Raw genomic sequence first — 25,085 nt, forward strand, 5'->3', positions numbered from 1 at the left:
TCCAATGAAAGAGAGGTAAATCCTGTGTTTTAATCCAGCCTGGAGTTTACCAGCATAAAGGACTGAACTCAAATTTGACCTGGTTGCTAATTTAAATTTCAAGTTCAGGTTATATATATTCCTATAAGAAAGTTAAATGGTTGTTTTCAGACAGTTTGAAGCCTTCTGAAAAAGATATTATTTTTTCTTAATCCATTTTTGTATTATATTATTCAGTTTTTAGCGATGGTTTAGTGATCATACCCACATCTTTGTGACAGAAGATTATGGTTTCAAATTCCACCCCAGAAAGTAAAAAAATCTAGTTTTATAATCCAGTGGAGTACTGAGAGAATGTGGCACTATCGGGGGGGCATGCTTTGGTGAATATATCAAACTAAGGTTCCAACTGCTCTCTCAAGTGGACATAGAACTCCCTGTGGGAATATTTCAAAGGAACGGGAGGAGCATTGTTCCCAGTATCCTGGCCAATACACATCCCCCTACCACCAAAATAGATTTTTTGGCTATCATCACATTGCTGGTACAAAAAGCTGGCTCATCTCCTACATTACAACAGTGACTGTACTTCAAAGAGTACTTTTGTTTTACTAGGAAGTGATTTCAGACTTCCTAAAATTATTACAGGTGTTATACAAATTTAATCATCCTTAACACTACATAAGTAGTTAAGCCCCATGAACTAAATTCTTCCAAGCAGATGGAAGTGATTTGGGAAGTGGAGAGGGGACATGGAAAATGCAATTGGTTTGTGTCAGGCCAATCCAAAACACATACTGTATGATTTTCCTGCATGAAAACTCCCAGCAGGAATGGTACCTGCCTGAAATGGTACATAGCCAATTAGGGCACTCAATAGGGTAATTAAACTCAATTTTAAAAACGGATTCAAATTTTTCAAATTTCACACAAGAACCTGACTATCTCTGTGGGATAGGCAAAAGTGAGAACTGCAGATGCTGGAGATCAGAGACTAGATTAGAGTGGTGCTGGAAAAGTATAGCAGGTCAGGCAGCAACCGAGGAGCAGAAAAATCGATGTTTCAGGCAAAAGCCCTTCACCAGGAATGGCTGATGAAGGGCTTTTGCCTGAAACATCGATTTTCCTGCTCCTCGGTTGCTGCCTGACCTGCTGTGCTTTTCCAGCACCACTCTAATCTATCTCTGTGGGATGTTTAAACCATGAGGCCTTTCATTAAATGCTGGCATTAAATTTCCACGTCTCGGGTCTCCTCAAGCAAAAGACATATCACTGTAGCCAATTCATGGAGGTTGGCTGTCCTAACTAATGTAGCTCCCTCCTATGAAGGTACCATCCCTCTCACACCACAAAACAGGTCAGCAGAACAGACCTCTTGGCATTAGAACTCAGTCCCGTCCTTGATAATGGGTGTCGTTGAGGCAATGTTTTAATTGGCAACCTCTGTGAAGATTGTGCTCCACATCCTACTGTGGAATTGAAGCTTATGTCAGGATTGTGACATGCATGGGAAAATTCAGCCCCAAGTCTAATTAGTATGAAAGCAACAACTCTTTTGTTGTTGTACTTTTGAATGTATTATAACGATACCCCAAAAAGTTAACTAATAAGCTTGCTTGTGATCCTTTTCTATGAATAAAAGAAATAGTGTAAATTGCACTCACCACTAATTGTTTTACATGTACTGGTGATTCAAGTTGTACTGACTCCTGGCCAGCTCCCGAGGCTTTGCTGTCAAGGGTAGGAGTTTGTCCAATGTTGCTACTTGATGCTCCCTGGGCTTGTGACATTTCCAGCTCTATTTCTGCATCAAGCTCTGCATCCTCTTTGGCTTCTTTGTTGCTCTCCTCCAAATGTTTCATTAGAACAGCAACCACAACATTGACAAGCACAAACTGAGCGATTAGAACAAAGGTGACAAAGTACACAGGAGAAAAGAAAGGGAGGTAGGTGAGGCAGTGCTTATCTTCACTGCCACATTCTCGCAATGTATCCTGTGAAAATTCAAAAGAGTGTAAACAATGACTTGCATTTATGTACCACCCTCAACAAAGCAAGATTTTCCAAATTACAAACAATGGTAAAAATGGATGACCAGCAGTGGTGGTACAGCTTGCAAAGATGACAGAAGGAATGGTGAAAGAGGTTGGATTTGATGAGGTTTCTGATGTGGGAGGAGTGATATGAGGGTGATGGATCTAGCTATAAGTTGAGATCAAGATAACTGAAGACTTTGTCAGAGCATATGAAGCAAAGTTGAAGAACAAAGTGCATATCAGCATATTAAAGCAACATGTTGTGAATCTGCAAATCTAAAATAAAGACAGATAATGCTGGAAACACTTAACAGGTTAGTCAGAAAACCAATGTTAATCTTTTAGGTTAAAAAAGAACCTTTCATTAGTTGGGCAGAATCTTTTGAAACTCCCAACAGCAAAATGATCGACACTTAATTTTGCAGAAGGCCAAAGTTTAGCTTCCAAAGGCAGTATGAAACTACAGAACTAAATTGACAGTGGATTAAGCTTCTCATGGCAGATGTTGGGAACCGTTGCATGATGTGCATTCTTTCCTCCTACAGTCCAAAGATGTGCAGGTCAGGTGAATTGGCCATGCTAAATTGCCTGTAGTGTTAGGTAAGGGGTAAATGTAGGGGTATGGGTGGGTTGCGCTTCGGCAGGTCAGTGTGGACTTGTTGGGCCGAAGGGCCTGTTTCCACGCTGTAATGTAATCTAATCTAATCAAACAAGATAGATAGGCCTTCAGGTTCACAACCGGTTAAGCATGACATGCAGCGGGTGAGGTAGTCTTCCTGCTGGTGTTGGAGTGAGTAGTGCTGCTTTTTCTTGTATGAGAGCTTTGTTCAACTATTAGCAGGGAGGCATTGATGACTAAGAGTGGGTAATGGCAAGGAAAGGAGAACAACGCATGTGTAATTGAGGGAAAAGCTTCTTTAACAGTGAGAATGCTCCCCTTGACTTACAGAAAATTAACGCCTGTCTTAGCGCCTTTAATTTTGATACTCATACCTTTCACCTCTTGAGGAAATGTCATGCGTTTACAGTTCTGCCGCCAACAACTGTTACCGTTAACTCTGTTAAAAATCACATAACACCAGCTTATAGTCCAACAGGTTTAGTTAGAAGCACTAGCTTTGAGAGCGCTGCTCCTTCATCAGGTGGTTGTGGATACAGCAGCACTAGTGGTTCCAAATAAACCTGTTGGACTATAACCTGGTGTTGAAAAATGTGTTGCTGGAAAAGCGCAGCAGGTCAGGTAGGTCAGGAGAAACCTGGTGTTGTGTGATTTTTAACATTGTACACACCAGTCCAAAACCGGCATCTCCAAATCATGACCATTAACTCTGTTTCCATCCATAAATGTTACCTGACCTGTTCAGTAATTCCAGCACTTCTTCTATGCACTACCACATTGGATTAGGGGAGGTTTTAGAGACAGGAAAAATTAAGGTCTTGGAGCACCTGTGTTCCAAGTAAGAGAGCCACATTGGGCTTAAAATATTCACTTTGTTTCACTTTCAGTATAGGATGCCAGACCTGCTAGGTTCTTTCAGCACTTTTTGTTTTTAAAATGAGTACCAAAGTATCAGGGAGTTTATAAGTAATGATCAGCAAGTATTAGTCAGGGATAGGATGCACATACATAATTTTGAATGAGTTGTAATGCATTTAAGTTGGGAATATGTCACATGCATAAAGCTCTTCATTCTCTCGTTGTACTTTAGAAATGTGTAAAAATACCTTGTTATTCTCACCTGTGGATCTTAAAACTATATTATGAAACCAATCAAACCTCTTTGTTACAATCTAATATCCTACTAGGACCCTGATAATAAATCTGAAATCTACTGGTACTCTGTACAACTCTACAGTTATTGAGTATTTTTCTACATTGAATTTCCATTTAATAACCTATAAGAAATTTCTTTTGAGTAGGTGACTCCATTCAGAACTCTGATTGCTGTTCATCGCATGGGCATTGAACTGAGCATTTATAAATTGCCTCTTCCTGTGGCTCATCTGTCCAGCTCAATCATAATTATAGTGATTGTACTGAGACCTTCTGACATTTTAAAAAAGAATAGCCTCATCTCAAGTGAAGGTCACATCACATCCTGTGTTCACACCACACATGCAGCATCATTATTTTGAAAGAAGACTAATAGTTCAAATGACGATAAGGAAAGGTTGTGCAGTTTAGACCTCAGCAATACAGAAAGCATGTAGCTTGCAAGAACTGTACAATGATATTGAGAAGGGCATGATTACAATCACTTAATTTTTCAGTGCAAAGGCAGCCCATTGTATGGAATCTTGCAGAATGATCATCTAATAAACAAAAGATAAGAGATCTATTTTTTTTCATTAGAATCAGATGTATTTCAGCAGGTTGAGGGAAAAATATCAGCCTTAACCTCTATTGCTGTTATAGTTTGTTTGCAGACCTGGCAGAAATCACAATCAACCTGTGGAATACAATTAGTTTCTTCGGATTTCATTCAGTTCTTTAGTAGGAATCTCATTACTGTTGTATCAAACTCCTTTTCAAAAATTATTCCTGTCAACTTTAGAAAAAAAGAGGCATAACCAACTTAGATCTTTTTGCAGGCCTGACAGCAAAATCATTGATTACTCTTAATACATTTTAAAAGTATTTTGAAATCATTACTCCAATCCAACATGCACGCTCATATTTGGGTGGAGGTGTAATAAGCATTGTACCCCTTCCCAACAGTCAGTCTTGAGAATTCATGACTTAAGGTGCGAAAAATAAAATGAATCCTTGTTAAAAAGATTATCTACCTTTAAATGTGTATGTCACTCCAAGACAGCTATCTGGTGACCTGTTTCTAACTAGCTTTTGTCAGTGTTGATCTGTATCCAAACAAAAGGAATGTTCCTTTTACTTTATTCCTAACAACTGTTTCAGTTGCCTTGCCCTTCAGTTTCTCTTTTGTCCTTTAGGATGCTGGCTCTTTACCTTGCCTCTCCTCCAGACAGCCCACTGAGGAACCGGTAGTTATTAAAAAAAAACGTGAATTAAACCCCATCTTGAATGTTCAGCATTAAGAAACAATTATCTCAAATATATGTACTCAACAGAAATAGATAGAAATATCAACAGTCAATCATGTATCCTACAATTAGGATAAATGACTGACTGATGATATTTCCATTTATTTATATAATATATATATATATCCTCTTGAAGCATTCAAGTCTTGGTTGGAGAAGACAGATCTGAGCCTTTGGGCATAGAAACATGCTTGCTCACCATCCTGGCCTACAAGCCTTTGAAGCTGTCTATTCCTCTTTGAGCTGCACATTTCCTGAATGGCTGAGAGGTTCCCAACCTCATTATAATATTTAGATGACAAAATCTATCCCATGGGAGCTGTTTGACTGTTCCTACTCTGCTATTAAACCCAGAAGTGGATGACTTGGAGGCAGTTTTGGGGCTGTTTTGAGTATTTTATGAAAGTTTCCTCTCGCCCAATGCTAATCCACTCATTTATCATGGGGAAATAATCTTTGTTACGAATTGGATGATTCTTGTCAGTCAAGTAGCCCATTCCAGCCCTGTTAAAATTCAAAAATATCAGAAATATATGAAAGCATAAGAATATAAGAAATAGGAATAGGAGTAGGCCATCTGGCCTGTCGAGCCTGATCCACCATTCAATAACATCACGGCTGGTTCTTTTGTGGTCACCTGCTCACCATAACCCTTAATTCCTTTACTGTTCAAAAATCTATCTTTGCCTTAAAAACATTCAATGAGTAACCTCAACTGCTTCACTGGGCAGGGAGTTCCATAGGCGCTCAATCCTTTGGATGAAGAAGATCCTCCTCAACTCAGTCCTATATCTGCTCCCCCTTTATTTATACCTTATGAAGTAAATAACGTTTTGAGATGAAGACTGTAGGGAGATACCATTAATTACTGGTGAACAAAGTAAAGTGAATTGAACATAAATACAGATAAATTAGATCATTTAATTTTCCTGGGACATTCTAATGAATAGGTTCTTGGTGTATTAATAATGCTTGAACTGAACAGTTCAGTGGAAGTAATTACATACCTTCATTATTCCATTCCAGTTATCACCAGTAGAAACTCGGAATAAAGTTAGAAATGCCATTCCAAAATTCTCAAATGTTGCATGTCGACTCAAGCCTTCACATGGATTTTCATCATTACAAACTGAGAAGCAAAATAGTCCAATCCATTATTGAAGGTTATATAAAGTGTCTTTAATTGATACAACTAACAATTCCCTTTCATTTGAATTTTCATTGCTTGGTGCCAAGTTTTATTCTGGACCTATTTTAAAAGGCAGGTGATGAAGTTTCATAGTTTACATTGAAAATAATTTTAACAAAGGCAAAGTTACAACAGTTTTACCAAATCATTGGGCTGCTGTATCATAAGAGATAGATGACTAGTGGTGGCTTAACCTGAGGATCACCATAACCCAGGTGAGGGGAGAGGTTAGGAAGGACAGCCCTTCATGGTAACCTCAGCCATTCAGGAATTGAACTCATGCTGTTAGTACAATTCTGTGTTGAAAACTATCCATCCATGCTAAACTAACCCCCTTTATTTTAATAGTACCCATTGGTCTGTGTAAACTACAATAAGTGGGGGCATGAACTTCTACTTAAGCCTTGAAATAAACTCTGAAAATTGGGCTCATGTGGCAAAATGGTAGTGTCTCTACCTCTGAGCCAGGAGACCAGGTTCAAGTGCCACCTACTTCAAACATTTGAAATAATACTCCTGATTAGAAAATACCTAAGTTGGCTGTAACAAAGATATCAATTAAAATCTCACCCAGCTTTCCAAAGAGTTCAACTCCAAGAGCCGCATAGATAAAAAACAAAAGCATGAACAATAAACCAAGGTTTCCAACCTGAAAGGCAAAGAAAAGGATCTTTTATAGAATACAGAAACTCAGAGAATGTTAGTCCAAACATTCAGGGCTATGAGTTAGAACTGAGCTGTGGAGCTAATTGTATGGGTCTTTTAATAAACTAGGACTAACACTGGGTCAAATATCCTCCCACTCTGCTGTAAACTTAGAAGTACAAGGTTGCAGAATCATAAAGAGGAATTACTGGTATTCGACATATGATGCAAAGTCATAAAATCAAATCAATCAAAACATAATAGAAGGCCATTAGCTCCTCTAGCCTGCATCAGTGCTGGCACTTTAAATGCAGTATTTTGATTATCTTTAATCTGGGAGCTGTATAGTAAGGACAATTTAAATTCTTTAAAATGTCTATGGAGTGTGTAATTTATTTTAAGAACATTTGAAAAAGACGTTGAAGTGTTTGCAAAAATTGTAAAAGGATCAATTGTATTTTCTTGGCCACTACATGGCAACCATTGAAGAAGTGCTAACAGAAAGCAAGTTCATATATAAAAGCCTTGTGGCTGGCAGATACAAAGGACAGCTTTTGACAATATTGAGCTATAGCAGGGAATAAAACAGAGTATATACTTTTACAAGTGACTTTGTCCCATATGGCCCAAAAAGATAGCATTTACGAAAAAGCAGGCTTGATGACAAATGAATGAATCAATGATTTTTATCATTACCTGTATTTTACAGTGAGAAATAGAATATAATACAGTGAAAAGATTTCATGCGTCACCACAATATGGTGCCATTTTGATAGTTTAGGACTGAAGGCACTCAAGAGCAGGTTATAGTCCAACAGATTTATTAGAAATCACAAGCTTTTGGAACGCTGCTCCTTTGTTAGATGAACAAGAAATTCTTGCACTCTTCAATGTTAGAATTACTACATGAGCAAAACTGTGTCTCACTGATCAAACAGCTCTCGTGTAAATTCAACTTTTAATCCTTTTACATTTGACAAACACACAAAAATATTGTTAGGTCTAGTGGGGAGAAGGAGAATCAGCTTATCTCTCTTTAACACCTGCTTGTTTGGTCACAACAAATATTGCGGCTAACATAGTACATTGGAACACAGGAAAAGAACCAGGCCACTCAGCCTTTTCAGCCTCCCCTGCTATTCAATACCATCATGATTGATTGAACACATTAATGCCTTTTATCCATCCCATCCCCATACAGTTATACAACACGGAAACAAACCCTTTGCACCAAGCAGTTCACGATGACCATGTTCCCAAACTAAACTAGTCCCACCTGCCTGCACTTGGCCCATATCCCTCCAAACGTTTTCTATTCATGATCTTATCCAAATGTCTTTAAAATGTTGTAACTGTACCTGTACCCACCACTTTCTCTGCCAGTTTATTTCACACACAAACTACTCTGTAAAAAAAAAGGTTGCCCTCATGTCCTTTTTAAATCTTTCTCCTCTCACCTTAAAAATATGCCTGCTAGTTTTGATCTCCCCCATCCTAGGGGAAAGACCTTGTCATTCACTTTATCTCTGCCCTTCATGATTTTATAAACCTCAATATGGTCACCCCTCAACCTCCTATGTTCCAGTGAAAAAAGTCTCAGTCTTTCCAGTTTATTTTTATATCTCAAACCCTCCAATACCATGTATGTGATTGGTAGTTAGAGATGTATCAATCTCTATCTTATACTTATTCAAAGATTGAGTTTCCAAAGCCCTCTATAGTGGAGAATACAAAACATTCACAACCTTCTCAGTTAATACATTTCACTTACAATGTAAGTAATTAGATTAAAATGATGGAACCAGATTAGATTTTTTTGAGTTGTCCAGGCCTTGTTGCATTTGAACACGGGCTGCTTCAATAACTGAGGAGTTATCAAAGCCCACTACACATCAGCAAATTTGTTGGCATTTGGAAGCAGCCCTGCTTGGCCATGGAAGCAAAATGTCAGACAAGGGGAGACTGACACCACTCTCCTTGGAAAGGGACCAGTTGGGTCCTTGTGGATGGGTTGATGGAGAGGAGAGGAGTCATCTTCCCAGTTTCCTATGTTACACTGAGAAAATGTGCTTGACCTTTCCAGATGACTGGCAGAGGAAGCCATGCTACCAGACTATGACAACCTGGTCAGAGATGGCCACCGAGTCAATAACATCTCCAGGGTGAGGAGTACTGGGCTGCAGTGCGGGAAGAGGATGAATAACCTTAGTTCCGTTAGAGTGAGCGCAATACTGTTCTCTGTTACCTGACATCATATGTGCCATTGGACAACATCCACACCCGCTCACACCAATCCTTATGTTCTAATAGCCCCTCTTTTGAAGCATAGAATCCCTACAGTGTGGAAGCAGGCCATTTTGTATGCAACACATTCCCTCATTTGCTCTCATTACTGCCCCCATGCTTCCCCATTATTAACTTTGCATGTCTTCTGTGCTACAGGCTAACAAAAATATGTTGTCAATCAGTGTGACTACCCAGTGACTAGTTGCACTTGCAGCCCCCTCTCACACGTCAGCTCACTTTCCACTCCCATTGCAATGTCCCTTTGCAGGCGTCCTCCTCAATACCGTACGCTAGGCATGTTTTTCCTAATTGTTGTGGTAGTAAGTGATTCTCTGCCAGTGGCTTTCAGCCTCAGTGTCAATACAAAGGAACCTCGATTATCTGAAGGACATGGGCGAGCAGCATTTTGGTCGGTTAATTGAATTCAGGATAATTGAATGCCAAATAATATAGTTTAGCTGAGCATCGGGACCTTGCCATCTTGCCGGAGAAGCCGATATTCGGATAATCGAATGCCAGATAATTGAGGTTCCTCTACACGCTGTTGGGACCCTCAACATCACCTTCTCATTTCTAGGTGCCCATTCTATAAAACCCACAGGCGGCACATTTCCACAGCCACACAAGCCGTGTACACCTGCCTACCTGTCCCCTCCATCATCTAGTCCTCCGCTTCCCACTTTTGCCTTACTTTTTTGGAAGAGAAATGATGGGACCTTAATCCAACACTCTCCTGCGACCTGATCAGCCATCACGAGCCCTCATTGGCTCAGACCCTCAGCTGGTGATCACAAATCTCCCTGATGGCACATCTACCCCTCCCACCCCCCTCTGATTGATGTCTATTGAGAGAAAGGACCTACCCCTTGCAGCACAGAAGCATGGTCCCCCCCTGTGCAACACAAGCACTGACTATAACCAAAGCCTGGGACTGGTATGAGAGGCTGCCCCTGAATAAACCGCCCCCCCCCCTTCCCCCCTTGACTGAGAGGTGTCCTCTGTCAATTCAAAGATGGACTTCAAAGTGGACAATTCTCGTACGTCTTTTTGACATGTTCTACTGCTTGCAGTAGATTTTGTGTGTGTTGGATACAAACGCTAGGGCATTTGGTACAGGTTCTAAACTGACAATAGAACAATTATTTATGACACACTGCACACAGGTTTGGCTGAGGATTGCTGCACAGCATGCTGACCTGCCAGTTGAGCAGCAACTGCCAATTTAAGATGTGGCAGCTCAAATCACAGCAACACATGACAGCTGCTAGCATGACAGTAGGTAGCAGGCTGCAAGAACAAGTGAGCAGCCTTCATAGGCAGCCTGGTCTATGTTATGGACTGGGTTCCTGTCCCTGTGTAGTATTGTATCCAATGCAGTTGTATACTGCTAGTTGATGGAGTGCCCTGCTAGACGTGTTTATAATGCCAGTGTGTTGGAGGATGGCAGTATGATGGCAATGCCTCCCTGAAAGTCAATGTCTATGATAGAAGGATGTGTGAGGCTGATGCTTGGGGATTGTGTCCTGCTCTGCAATTTGGCCATGGGAAACATAGAAGTCATTGAGAGAAGGTGTTGAGTTGAACCTGCTCTGGTTTCCATGTCAAGATTTCCGGATAATTAGTTTGATAAGATTGCAACCTGTGGCCAGTTGGAGTGTTAACAATGTATCTAATAACAAACAATGAGCACCATGCGGATAGCAAAAATCTTGCTATGCAGCTTGAAAAAAAAAATGCGGCAAGATGATCTTGATATTTAAATGGATCTTCCTGAACATCTCATCTGTTTCTATTGCTCATTCCACCATACCCCACATTGCTCAAAGCCTGGTAAGATTCCACCCCATGTCGTCTGAAATTTCATTACAAATATGATGCCTTGTTCGACATGAATGTGGTTTAAACAATCGAGATGGGAACAATGCACTCAAGAGCTTCTGGTGATTAATTTTAATTTGCATGTTAGTAAAAGGGCTATCATAAAGTGAGCACATTGATCTTCGTGCCTGATTTTTCAATCCTTCACACTAATGAATGATGCTATCATTGTGATGCTAACATCACATTGTGAAGTTTAAGTTTGCGTAATGGTAAGATCAGTGAGTTGAATTACAGCCAAAAAAAGGATAAAATGAGTATGTATGTGCAGCCAAAACAAACCAAAACTGATTCAGCATTAAAATGGGACAGAGAGGTAACGGTAAAGGCTGGTGGAGAAAGTGAACCTAAGTCCTTTTATTACAGTTCCTCTGAGACAGAACAAGAGTAATGTGTTATTTGTTCAGACATCTCTTATGAATACATTCAGTCAGCAAAATATATATGAGCTATTATTGAGGCATTGATTTTGGAATTTGTTCGTAACTCAGTGGAGGGAATGACAAAAGCCATAATTAAGCACTAAATATCCTTTGTCAGAAGTGTGCAAAACAATAAACTGGTCTCAGTGATTAACTAGTGAGGCCAGAGGCCAGACTGTTTTATCAAAAAAATGGTTGCTGCATATCATTGAAGGTGCTCTAGACAACTGGAGATTGTTGTTATTACAGTGAGTTTCAGGTTGGAAAAGTTGAACACCACAAAGGAAGTGTCTTTATTTTCCTTGATCACGCTGTAATGAGATCATTGGTGCAGGGATTTCTCAATAATTCAATGTATTTCTACATCATTACACCTTAAACTGTTGCCATGCATGTCGGAGGTTCAGTGGCTAGACTGAAAATGTTATTTTGTTGTGACATTGTGATAAATTTAATGAAACAATATTTAAGTTTTCAAACACAAGTAATACATTTAATTCTACTATGTTAATCAGGACTATATTACCTATCAAGAATATTTTCAACATATTATTGCCCTTCTGATACACTTACATGCTTGCATTTTTTTTAAAAATTGGAACTTGATGGACAAACTAATTTGGTTTTGTGCCACTTGCAGAAATAACTGCTAGGTTTTCTAACTGGCAGAAACAGTTCCTAATTTAAAAGCATCAAAACTGACTTTGTTGTTTAAGATGCAACCAGATCAATCTATAAAATTGTTCTTGAGGGCAGCTGAATAATTGGCCCTACATGCTTGTCCACTATCTAGAAGGCACAAGTATGATGGAAAGCTATCCGCTTTCTGGGCTAAGTGCAGCTCCAACGAACAGCTTAACACCACCCAGGATAAAGAAACTGACTTGACCTATACTCCACCCACCACTTTTTAAAATTCATTTATGGGATGTGAAGGTCATTGACAAGGCCAATACTCATTGCCAACTCTTAATTATCCTTCATGCAGCCATAGTGAACTGCATCTGAAAGTGCTGCTGTCCATGTGGTATTGTTCTGTTAGGGAGAGATGTTTAAGATCTTTATTCAGGAACAGTAATAGGGTTCCAAGCCATAATTATGTGTGACTTAGGGGGGAATGTACAGATGGTGGCAATATGCTGCCTTTGTCAGTGTCGAAGTGGTTCCATGTGCCACTGAACAGTGCACAATCATCAGTGAGCATCCCTACTTCTGATTCTTAAATGGAGCGAAGATGATGGATGAAACATTTGAAGATGTTATGCTGAGGAAATTCTGCATCTGGGGCTGAGGTGATTGGCTCCAACAACCATAATCATCTTGCTTTATGGTATGAGCCCAATCAGTGGAACATGTTCACCTGATTTCCAGTGACTTCTATCATGCCGAAGTTTTGTGAGACCTCATGTGGTCAAATGCTGCCTTTATGTTAAGGGCACTCATTCTCATCATTTTGTTTCAAATTGTGCCAACTGAAGGAAATTAGGAATGTAATAATTATTTAAATTAATGAGAAATCTGATCTGTGAAACATGCTGTGCAGAAATTACTTTGAGGAAATCTCTGATACTAGTTCATTGTTAAATGGAATCAGAAACTTATTTATCTTCGGAAGGTAGTGAATAAAAGTAATAAAGTCACATAGTTATAACATAATGATTACGTTTCAAATTCCACAATATGTACCTTGCTAATATGATGATGGACCCTATTCAAATGTTTTTAATCAACCTGTTCAGAGATATTATTACCTCTGCAACAGGAGAGAAACAAACCCAAATCTCCTGGTTTGGATATGACCCCAAGAGCCTTCTTCACAAGGCTGCTCTCTCAATAGAGAGAGAGAACTGGCAGTGATTCTAACCTGAGGGTCATGAGGGATTTGGAATATCCATGGTACTTCAGCCAATGCAAGAATTGAACCTGTGCTGTTGGTGTTATTCTGTATCACAAACCAACTGTCCAGCCAAATGAGCTAATTGGCCCACGTGAGGTCTATTCATTTTTTTGAAGCCTATTTATGATAAGTTTGTAAAACTCGTTCACTTGTTTCCAAAACACCATTAATGGAATAATTATCAGAGCATGTGAACACTGGGTAGCATGGTGGCTCAGTGGTTAGCACAGCTGCCTGACAGCACTAGGCACCTGGGTTTGATTCTCCCCTCGGGCAACTGCCTGTGTGGTTTTGAACATTCTGTGTCTATGTGGGTTTCTCCCTGGTGCCCTGTTTTCCTCCCTGAAGAAGGGCTGATGCCCGAAACGTCGATTCTCCTGCTCCTTGGATGCTGCCTGACCTGCTGCGCTTTTCCAGCAACACATTTTCAGCTCTGATCTCCAGCATCTGCAGTCCTCACTTTCTCCTCCTTCCTCTCACAGTCCAAAGATATGCAGGTTAGATGGATTAGCCATGCTAAATTGACCATAGTGTTCCAGGGATATGCTGGCTAGATCAATTAGCCATGGGAAATGCAGGGTTACAGGGATGAGGTGGAGTGATTGGATTGGGTGGGATGCTCTTTGAAGGATCCGTGTGGACTTAATAGGCTGAATGGCCTGTTTCCACATTGTAGGGATTCTATGAGTGAAGTAAGGATTAGCCATACAAGAATAACTTGTTTAACATTAGGTAGCGACAGAAGGAAAACTTCTTGCCTGCCCTATCCGCAATTTCATAGAATCACAGAATCTCTGCATTGTGGAAGCTGGTTATTTGGCCCATCAGGTCCACACCAATCATGTGAAGAGCATCCTACCCAGACCCACCTTGTATTCTTCATGGCTAATCCACCTAGCCTGCATATTCCTGGAAACTATCAGTAATTTAGCATAGTCAATCCACCTAATCTACGCACTTTTGGAGTGCGGAAGGAAACTGAAGCACCTAGAGGAAACCCACGCAGATACAGGGAGAATGTGCAAACTCCAAATAGATAGTTGCCCGAGGCTAGAATCAAACACGGGTCTGTGATGCTGTGAGGCAACAATGCTAACCACTGAGCCAACATTCTGCCTTGGTGATTTATCTGATAAATCTCTCCATGTATAAGTTGTTTTTTGCTGCTTCTTTAAAACCTATTTCAATCACATTTTCTGTTCGCCCCTTCTCAGCTTTCCGTATCCTATGCACTTTCCTTCTCTTGCATGAGAATTACTTTAGAAAATTCACTTTGAAGCTTATTTTGTTCCAATGTTATTGTATGGCGAGTATTATCAGTAAAGTTGTATGTTGTGATGTTTGTGGAAATCAATACATGATAAACGCCAATTGTGTCTGAATCACTCCTATTGTACAGGGTATAATCAGTCACTTAATTGATCACATAATTGAGTGGCAACACATGGGAAAAGTCACTTAATTGACTGAGTTTGTTACTGGTACTGGATGTTAATTTGGCTGAACAGAACATTTTATTACATCTTTTAATCAGTCAGCCTTCCAATAAAACTGACAAGAATGGTTTACACTCAAGCCTCTATTCAAGTGCAGAACTTTAAAAAGTGGAACAGTTTGCCATTAACATTTCCAAGAGAAGGCAAATCAATGAAGACTTAGCAACAGACAACAACATAGGTGTTTTTTTCCAAAAAGACAATAAATAGTCCAAATGAAAAACAAGATTGTTCTGACAGCTGCCCCTTTTCATGGCAAAATAATTTATGACTACACAATTCTACTTTTAAAATCAATTTAGTCTGAAAGAAAACACAGCTGGTAAACTGATCTGAAGAAAAAAATATTATATAAGTCATGTTTCACTGGACCTTACAGAATTAGAACCAAAAACCATAGTTTTAGAAGTTCTATGTAGACGTACACAATCCGTTCTGTAATCTCTCAGAACAAGGACAGTATGTATAAGCTGCAATCTCAGGTTTATATTTTTTAAATTTAATCTGTGCTCCAAGATATGGACATTATGGCAATTTAAGCATCCAACATCAACATCAAGCTCTCTACTCAGTTCCTACATGGAGAGATATCATGTAAATCTCCTTTCCTTTTGCCCCTAAGGTCTGAAGGTCATCATTTCCTGAATCAGTGCTTTTTTCTCTTGGCATTTTCAGGTTTTTCAGATTTTACTGGCAAAGCTAGCTTTTATTGGTCATCTCTAATTGCCCTTAAGAAAGTACTAGTGGACGTTTTTGAAATATTGATATTTTCAAACTCTTAGCTACCTTCTGAAGTGTCCCAGCAAACCACTCAGTTGTAAATAAGCACTAAAAAGCCTCAAAAAGGAAACCAGACCTAGACACCAGGCCAAATCAGTCCTGTTGATCCTGTAAAGTCCTCTTTGCTAACATCTGAGGGTTGGTGTCAAAATTGAGAAAGCTGGCTTACAGACTCATCGAGCAATAACCTATCAAGGTCATACTCATGGAATCATACACAGAACATAGAACAATACAGCGCAGAACAGGCCCTTCAGCCCTTGATGTTGCACCGACCTGTGAACTATTCTCAGCTCGTCCCCCTACACTATCCCAAAATCATCCATGTGCCTACCTTATCGGTAACATCTATAGTGCAGGTGATATAATCCACATGGACTTCAGTTAGGCTTTTGACAAGATTTTGCATAGCAGACTGGTTAAGAACCTAAGAGTCTATGGGAACTAAGGCAATTTGACAAATTGGATCCAAAATTGGCTTATTGACATGAAGCAGAGAGTGATGGTCGAAAGTTGTTTTTGTGACTGGAAGCCTGTGTCCAAGGTTCGGTGCTAGGTTCCTTGCTATTTGCAGTATACACTAATGATCCAGATATGATCAGTACATTTACACATGATAAAATTGGCAAGGTAGTAAATGTTGAAGAGGGAAGCCTGAGACTGCACGATGATCAGATGGGTTGAACAATGGCACAGGATCAGAGCGACCTTGGTAAGCATGTCCATAAATCCTTGAAGGCTTATGCCCGAAACGTCGATTCTCCTTCTCCTTTGATGCTGCCTGACCTGCTGCGCTTTTCCAGCAACACATTTTTAAGCTCTGATCCCCAGCATCTGCAGTCCTCACTTTCTCCTAGGCAGCAGGATATGCAGATAAGGTATTTAAGAAGGCATATGGCGCACTTGCCTTTAACCCTATTGCGCTGAATAAAACAGCAAGAGGTTTTGATGGAGCTGTGTATAATGTGAGTAATGGGAGTCCTATGTGTAATGCTGGTCATCACATTATATAAAAAAAAATGATTGCACTTGAGGGGGTGCAAAAAAGATTCACCAGAAGGTTGCCTGAGCTATAGTAATTCAGCTATGAAAAGAGACTGGATAGGCTGGGATTGTTTTCCTTACAGCAAAGAGGTTGAATTGGGAACTGACTGAGGTGTCCAAAGTTGAGGGGCATTGACAGGTAGAAAGTTTTCCCTTTAGTAGAGGGGTCAATAACAGGGGAACACAGACTTAAGAAGAAGAGAAACAGGTTTAGAGGGGATTTGATGAAAAATATTTTCATCCAGAGGGTGGTAACTATCTGGAACTCACTACCAAAAAGAATGGTATTAGAAGGAATGCACAAGACATTTAAGAGCACTTGAAATGCCATAGCATACAAGGCTATGGACTAAGTGCCAGATAACAGGATTAGAATAAATAAATATACAGATCAGTGGGCACACAATGAGCCAAAAGGCCTTTTTGCTCATGCTATAACAATTTGAAACAAATTCTAATACTATTAGGTCATACCCAGAAAATGTGGCACACAGCAGTGAGCATTTGAAGGTACTGTTTTGTACTGTTCAGTTATTAGACTCCAATTAGAACCAAAGAACTTACAAAATAATTGTTTACTGCAATCCAACAGGGAAGTATCATTCCATAGCTCAAACAAGTCTGAATATGCCTGTAATCTGGCTGATGACACAAGGGCTCATGTGATTCAAAGTCATACAGTCATAGAGATGTACAGCACAGAAACAGACCCTTCAGTCCAACTTGTCCATTCTCACCAGATATCCCAACCCAATCTAGTCCTGCCCGCCAGCATCCAGCCCATATTCTTCCAAACGCTTCCTATTCATATACCCATCCAGATGCCTTTTAAATATTCCTTTGGCAGCTCATTCCATACAAGTACCCACCCTTTACGTGAAAAAGTTGCCCCTTAGGTCTCTTTTATATCTTTCCCCTCTCACCCTAAACCTTTGCCCTCTAGTTCTGGACTCCCCAACCCCAGGGAAAAGACTTAGTCTATTTATCCTATCCATGCCCCTCATAATTTAGTAAACCTCTATAATGTCACCCCCTCAGCCTCCGACACTCCAGGGAAAACAGCCCCAGCTTGTTCATCCTCTCCTGATAGCTCAAATCCTCCAACCCTGGCAACATCCTTGTAAATTTTTCTGAACCCTTTCAGATTTCACAACATCTTTCTAAAACGAAGGAGACCAGAATTGCACACAATATTCCAACAGTGGCCTAACCAATGTCTTGTACAGCCGCAACATGACCTTATAACTCCTGTACTCAATACTCTGACCAATAAAAAAAAGCATACCAAACATCTTTTTCACTATCCTAACCACCTGACTTATCTCATTAAGGGATATTGTCCCAGCATAATATACAGTAACTATAATATATAAAAGGAGTCAACTGCCTTGGAGCCCTCAATATTGAATATTCACTCCAAGAAGTCTCATGGTAACTGGTCAAACCTGGTCAAGGAAACCTGTTGATAAACATGCATAGTTCTCAACTCATGAATCAGTTTTCTCTCTTTTAAATATTCTCTCTATTAAATACCAACTGGGGGAAACATTGATGGCGTCAAGGGTGCAGAATATACTCGGCATAGAGGACATTGTCCATCATCAGGAGTGGCTCGGCAGCACTAAAACTGATTTAGCTGGTTGGAACCAAAAGGACATAGTTTTTTTAGATTAGATTACTTACAGTATGGACACAGGCCCTTCGGCCCAATAAGTCCACACCGACCCTCTGAACAGCAACCCACCCAGACATTCCCCTACATTTACCCCTTTACCTGATACTATGGGCAATTTAGCATGGCCAATTCACCTAACCTGCACATCTTTGGACTGTGGGAGGATACCGGAGCACCCAGAGGAAACCCACGCAGACACAGGGAGAATGTGCAAACTCCACACAGACAGTTGTCCGACAGGTCTCTGGCGCTGCTAACCACTGTGCCGCCCACCCTTTTCCTTTTATAGTGTGGAAACAGGCCCTTTGGCCCAACAAGTCCACACCGACCCTCCGAAGAGTAACCCACTCAGACCCATTTCCCTCTGACTAATATACCTAACACTATGGGCAATTTAACGTGGCCAATTCACCTAACCTGCACATCTTTGGACTGTGGGAGGACACCGCAGCACCTGGAGGAAACCCATGCAGACACAGGGAGAATGTGCAAACTCTACACACAGTCACCTGAGGCTGGAATCGAACCTAGGACCCTGGTGCTGTGAGGCAGCAGTGCTAACCACTGAGCCACCGTGCCATCCCATTACTCATTCGACTGAGTCTGTTGCAGGTGGCAAGACAACCAACAGGTGGTTCTGCCAGGGCTCTTCAGTCCCTGGGGTCACTACAGCCTTGGTTCAAACATGGACAAATAACTGAACTCAAGAGAGAAACTGAGAATGACTGTTCTTCACATAAAGGCTGATCAGTAAGCTTTGCAAGGTCAGGAAGGTGAGATCACATGCAGAGTGACATACATCCTGTATGAACACATAGTTCAGGGAATGTAGAGGCAATATGGTAATTAGATACACAGGGGAAGTGTTGCTTTATGCTTTTTTTTTGGCTCATAGTTTCTAAGGCTGTTTTTAACAGGTTAAAAGTGGACTACACCTCCTCCCACTCTGCATCCTGTAAAAACGCTATTTCTTATTCCCAATTCCTCCACCTCCACAGCATCTGTTCCCAGGATGACCAATTCCACCTTAGAAAATCCTCCTTTTTCAAAGATCACAATTTCCCCTCTCATGTGGTCGACAATGCCCTCCAGCACATCTCCTCCACTCCCCATACCTCCGCCCTTGAACCCCATCCTTCCCAATGCAACAAGGACAGAACTCCCCTGGTCCTCACCTTCTACCCATCATCCTCTGCCACCTACAAACAGACCCCACCGTTAGGGAGATATTTTCCTTCCCACCTCTATCAGCATTCCATAGAGACCATTCCCACCGCGACTCCCTCATCAGATCTACACCCCCACTCCTGGTACCTTGCAGGAACTGCAAAACCTGTCCCACCCTCACATCCGTCCAAGGCCCCAGAGGATCCTTCCACATCTAACTGAAATTTACCTGCACCTCCATCAATGTCATCTACTGTATCCGTTGCACCCGATGTGGTCTCCTTTACACCAGGGAAACTGAACACCAACTTGCGGATCGTTTCAGAGAACACCTCTGGGACACCCACACCAACCAACCCCAATATCCCATGTTGAATACTTCAACTCCCCTCACATTCTGCTAAGGACATGGATATCCTGGGCCTCCTCCATCAACAAACCCTAACCACCCGATACCTGAAGGAAGAACGCTTCATCTTCCACCTTGGCAACCACACAGGATTTATGTGGATTTCATCAGTTTCCTCTCCCCCATCTTATCCCACTCCCAAGCCTCAAACTCAGCATCACCCTCTTGACCTGTCCATCGCCTTTCTCATCTATCCACTCCACCTTCCTCTCCAACTTGTCACCTTCTTCCCCATCTTCAATCTACCTATTGCATTCTCAGCTACCTTCCCCCAGCCCCACCCACTCGCATCTATCTCTCAGCCCCCTGTCCCACAAGCATCATTCCTGATGAAGGGGCTTATGCCCAAAACGTCGATTCGCCTGCCCCTCGGATGTTGCCTAACTGGCTGTGCTTTTCCAGCACCACATTCTCGACCCAGGATAAATTGAAGCCCAGGATTAGGGGCCCAACACAAAGAATGATATCACAGATAAACCATCAGTTCATTGATTGGTGATAGCTACTAATCTGACTATCTATTACAGATTATTTTCAGATTGAAGGCAAAAAGGGGAAATATTTGCAGGCCATAAGCTAAAAGATCAGTATGTAATTTTAAAAACTAAATTGATAACTAAGAAATTCAAAAACAGATGTCAGGCCAGGCGAAGTTTTATGATTGCATGGCATGGAATTTGGTGGATGCCATTGTGGCTCATATTGACCACATCTGTAACAAGTGTTGGTTGCTTGAGGAACTCCAGATCAGAGTTGATGAGCTGACATCTGAGCTTCAAACACTGCAACACATCAGTGAGGGGGAGAGTTAGCTAGATGCTGTGTTTCAGGAGACAGAAGAAAGGAAAGATGTTCTGCTGAGGGAATATGAACAGCTAGGAGCTAAATTAGAAAGCAAAACCAAAAAGATAATCATCTCTGAATTACTTCCTGAGCTACAAGCAAATTGACACATGGTCAACAAGACTAAAGAGGTAAACACATGGCTGAAAATGTAGTGTGGTAGAATTGGGTTTGAGCATCTCTGGGAAACCCTCACCCACTGGTCCCACAGCCCCATGGCTGAACACTTCAACTCCCTCTCTCGCTCCATCAAGCACACGTAGGTCCTGGGCCTCCTCCACCGCAAAACCATTACCACCTGATGCCTGGAGGAACAACGCCTCATATTCTGCCTTGGGACACTGCAACCACAAGGAATAAATGTAATTTCAAAAGTTTCCTCATTTCCCACCACCCCACGTTATCCCAGTCCCAAACCTCCAACTCGGCACCACCCTCCTGACCTGTCCATCAATCTTCCCATCTATCTGCTCCACCCTCCCCTGACCTATCACCTTCTCCCTCACCTTCATCTACCTATCGCTTTCTCAGCTACGTTCCCCACAACCCCATTCCCCTCCCAATTATTTCTCAGCCCCCAGCCCAGAAGCCTTATTCCTGATGAAGGGCTTATGCCCGAAAAGTCTATTTTCCTTTTCCTCGGATGCTGCCTGACCTGCTGTGCCTTTCCAGCACCACACTCTCAACTCTGATTTCCAGCATCTGCATTCCTCACTTTCTCCTAGCAATCATGTAACCACTGATGCTTATCAGAAAAATCCATTTGTCCACTAACTCCCTTTATGGAAGGGAATCTGCTGTCCTTACCTGAACTGGCCTACATGTGACTCCAGACCCACAACAATATGATTGATTCTTAGCTGTCTTTCTGGGCAATTAGGGATAGGTTATAAATGTTGGCCTAGCCAGCAATGCCCACATTCCGTGAATAAATAGAATAAATCAACCTGTTTATATATAACACAAATTTAAATATTTCAAGGGAATCCAAGATAATGGTGACCTAGGAGAATCACGTTTGTTGGGTTCTCTGCAACAACATCAGCAGAATGGGTGGCACGGTGCAAAGTGGTTAGCACTGCTGCCTCACAGCGCCAGAGACCCGGGTTCAATTCCTGACTCAGGGGACTGACTGTGTGGAGTTTGCACATTCTCCCCGTGTCTGCATGGGTTTCCTCCGGGTGCTCCCGTTTCCTCCCACAGTCCAAAGATGTGCAGGTCAGGTGAATTGGCTATGCTAAATTGCCCGTAGTGTTAGGTAAAAAGGGATAAATGTAGGGGTATGGGTGAGTGGCGGGTCGGTGTGGACTTGTTGGGCCGAAGGGCCTGTTTCCACACTGTAAGTAATCTAATCTAATCTAGGACAGGCCTAGAACCTGTTCATTCCATGCTACTGTGAGTAAAATCACAGTAAAAGAGCTACAGAACTTGAAAATTTTACTTATCTTCATTTTTTTACTGCAGGAGAGTGACGAAGAAAGGAGCAAGTTCACCTGGGAGCGGGGCTGCGGCCCAACCCACTGAGGCAGCAGACTTGCTTACTCACCAGGCCTTGGTTGAGGGGCTTGCAAATCTCACGGGGTTCTGGGGAGGCAGACTGAAGAGAAAATTGAGGAGAAGCTGGTCCCAGTCTCTTCTATGCTGCAAGACCTGGTGAAAAGGACTGCTGAGCTTGAACACTGGAACACAGAGGTAGAGCCAGAGGCAGAAGCCCTGGAAACACAGGTACATGGTTTGCTGGATCTGGTCAATGATCTTGAGAACAGGAGCATACCGGAGAGGACGAAAGTGGGATTCTTTGAGAGGTGGTTCCCAGAATTTCTTAGTTTGGAGGCTGAAAAGGGAAGGGTAAAGATTGAGACAGCCCACTGGGTCATGGCACAAAGGCCAGGAATGGACCAGCGCCCTCGCCCTGTCCTGGTACAGTTTAGATCATTGTAAAGGCAAACAGAGAGTCATGGAAGCTTCCAGAGCCCAAGGGAACGATCCAAGAGCGTTGGTGTTCAAGGGTACCAGGGTCAAGCTTTTTCAAGATTTTTCAGCAGTGGTGATCCGGAAAAGGAAGTCCTACCATGGCATCAAGAAGAGATCGAGAAAGCTTGGGAGCCAGTACTCTCTAAGATATCCAGCGGTGTTTCGGATTAATTATAATGGACATGTACATTCATTTGACTCGCCAGAGAAAGCAAGGAACTTTGTGGACATGCTGACTCAAGCTGGAAGATTGAATAGGCACAGATGACAGAGCTGTTCGGGTTTGTCCTTCTTTAAGGAGGAGTTGGTGGAGTTCCCTTTTGTTGGTAATAAGTTGCATTAAATTATGCTCAGGATGGATAGAGTATCTACCTTTAATTTCTAAGTTATACCAAGGGATGGGTGACATATTTACTTTTAAGTTACTTGTGTGTATTACTAATCTTGCATTTTTCTACTGGGTTGTGTGTGTGGCGTGACCCTAGCTGGTAGGAGTTAAGAGGGTGGTGGAGATGGTTAGTAGGGCTTTGAGATGTGTAGGTGACCCCTTTGAATGGGGTGGGGGGGGGGGGGGGGAAATGAAGATTCCTCTAATCGGTGCCTTTGGCATTTTTTTGTTTTTCCGTTTTTGGTGTACATAGCTTTTGCAAGTTTTGTAGGTTTGTTGGTTGTAGCAATTTCAGTTTATGTAGTTTTTGTGTTTTGTGGACTTTCTTGAAGTGAAGGTCAACAATTCCCTCTGTGGGGTCTAAATAGTGCTGTAGAAGGTTATGGCTGAGGATGTGTTCAAGTGGTGTACCTAGAACATTAGGGGATTCACTCCCCAGTCAAGAGGAAAAAGGTACTTTCCAGTTTTAAAAGGGAGAGGATGGATGTTGTCTTATTGCAGGAAACACACCTAAATGATGTAAAGCATTTGAAACTGCAACAGAATGGGTATGATCGGGTTTATTTCTCATCTTTCAATAAGAGGAGTAAAGGGTGGCCATTCTTGTTAGGAAGAATCACCCATTTAAATTGTTAGAATGTATTAAAGAGATACATGGGAGAGTTGTAATCCTTAAAGCTTTGATACATGTGGAAGAATACGGGATCTTAAATGTTTACTGTCCCCCGGCCCACCCCCTCAAGTTCTTGATAGAAGCACTTTCTAGACTAGTTAACCTCACATCTCAGCATATTATCAAGGTGGGGGGGAGCATTTTGATTGTCTAATAGATCCTACAATGGACAGCTTGCCCAAAGGCCCCCCAATATCTTCTTCACAGTCCAAGAAATTAAGGGATTTGTGTATTCAACTAGGATTGGTAAATGTTTGAAGGCACATTCACCCTACTGGCAGGGATTTTACTTTTTTTTCCGAATCTGCACAAATGCCATACCAGGATTGATTTATTTTTGACTTCCTCAATGCATTTAGGCAATATCACTATTTCTGATCATACTCCAGTGTATTTAATGGTCAAGGGTAAGGATACTATTGTTGGTTCTAGGCATTGGCAATTAGATCCCTTTATCCTTAAGGATAGCAAGTTTACTGAATTCTTTTCTACTGAATTCAGGAAATTTTTAGACATTAATTTAGGATCAACCAGTAATCCATCCATTCTGTGGGAAACAGCTAAAGCCTTTGCTATGGGGTTAGTTATTTCTTATTCTGCCAGGAAGAAACGGCAGAAGGGTGTGCAACAATGCTTGATCGAGACATATGAAGGCATACTTTGACAGGCCCTTGTTGGCTAAACTGCAGAGGATTGTAGCGCTTCAGGTCTACACTGAACTCCGTGCTCACACAGACAGCTAAGAGGAAGCTTACATTTGTAAACTAAAGGCTGAGCATGGTGATAAGCCAGGCAAGTACTTAGCGTATCTTGCCAGGAAAAGGAATGCTCCCCAACCAATTACCTCGATCAGGGAGGATGTTGGAATTTTAACCTAAGATTCTAAAAGGATTAGCATGGCAAATCAGAAATTTTACGCTGAACTATACCAGTCTGAAAGTTGTGAGGATAGGCAGGTTAGGATGGCGTCTTTTTTAAAGAATTTGGACCTCTCAGGGGAGACCCCTGAACCAGAGTCTCTCCTTAATGCCCTGTTGTCAGTGCAAGAGGTACAGGAGGCTGTGAGGCAGCTTCAGAATGGAAAGGCGCCTGGTCCTGAAGGACTTCCCAGTGAGTTTTATAAGGAATTTATAAGCATACTGACCGGACCGATGCTTAGTATGTTTAACGAATCACGTAGTCGTGGCCTCCTCCTGTCACTTTTAAGAGAGGCAAACATCTCTCTTATTCTTAAAAAAAGACAG

General features: G+C 41.6%; 1 protein-coding gene across 3 annotated transcripts in view; it reads right to left on the bottom strand.

Moving 5' to 3' along the window:
* cacna1ha (calcium channel, voltage-dependent, T type, alpha 1H subunit a) overlaps window positions 1-25,085 on the bottom strand; it is a 274,075-nt gene that overhangs the window by 21,469 nt on the left and 227,521 nt on the right. For all 3 annotated transcript variants that reach the window (XM_072559908.1, XM_072559909.1, XM_072559907.1), the window contains exons 28-30: window positions 6,835-6,913; window positions 6,083-6,204; window positions 1,644-1,973 (exon numbers count right to left, since the gene is read on the bottom strand). In XM_072559908.1, the coding sequence (XP_072416009.1) occupies window positions 1,644-1,973; window positions 6,083-6,204; window positions 6,835-6,913 (531 nt within the window). The remainder of the gene's footprint in view (window positions 1-1,643; window positions 1,974-6,082; window positions 6,205-6,834; window positions 6,914-25,085) is intronic.

The sequence above is a fragment of the Chiloscyllium punctatum genome, chromosome 40 (assembly GCF_047496795.1).
Source record: "Chiloscyllium punctatum isolate Juve2018m chromosome 40, sChiPun1.3, whole genome shotgun sequence".
Classification (NCBI taxonomy): domain Eukaryota; kingdom Metazoa; phylum Chordata; class Chondrichthyes; order Orectolobiformes; family Hemiscylliidae; genus Chiloscyllium; species Chiloscyllium punctatum.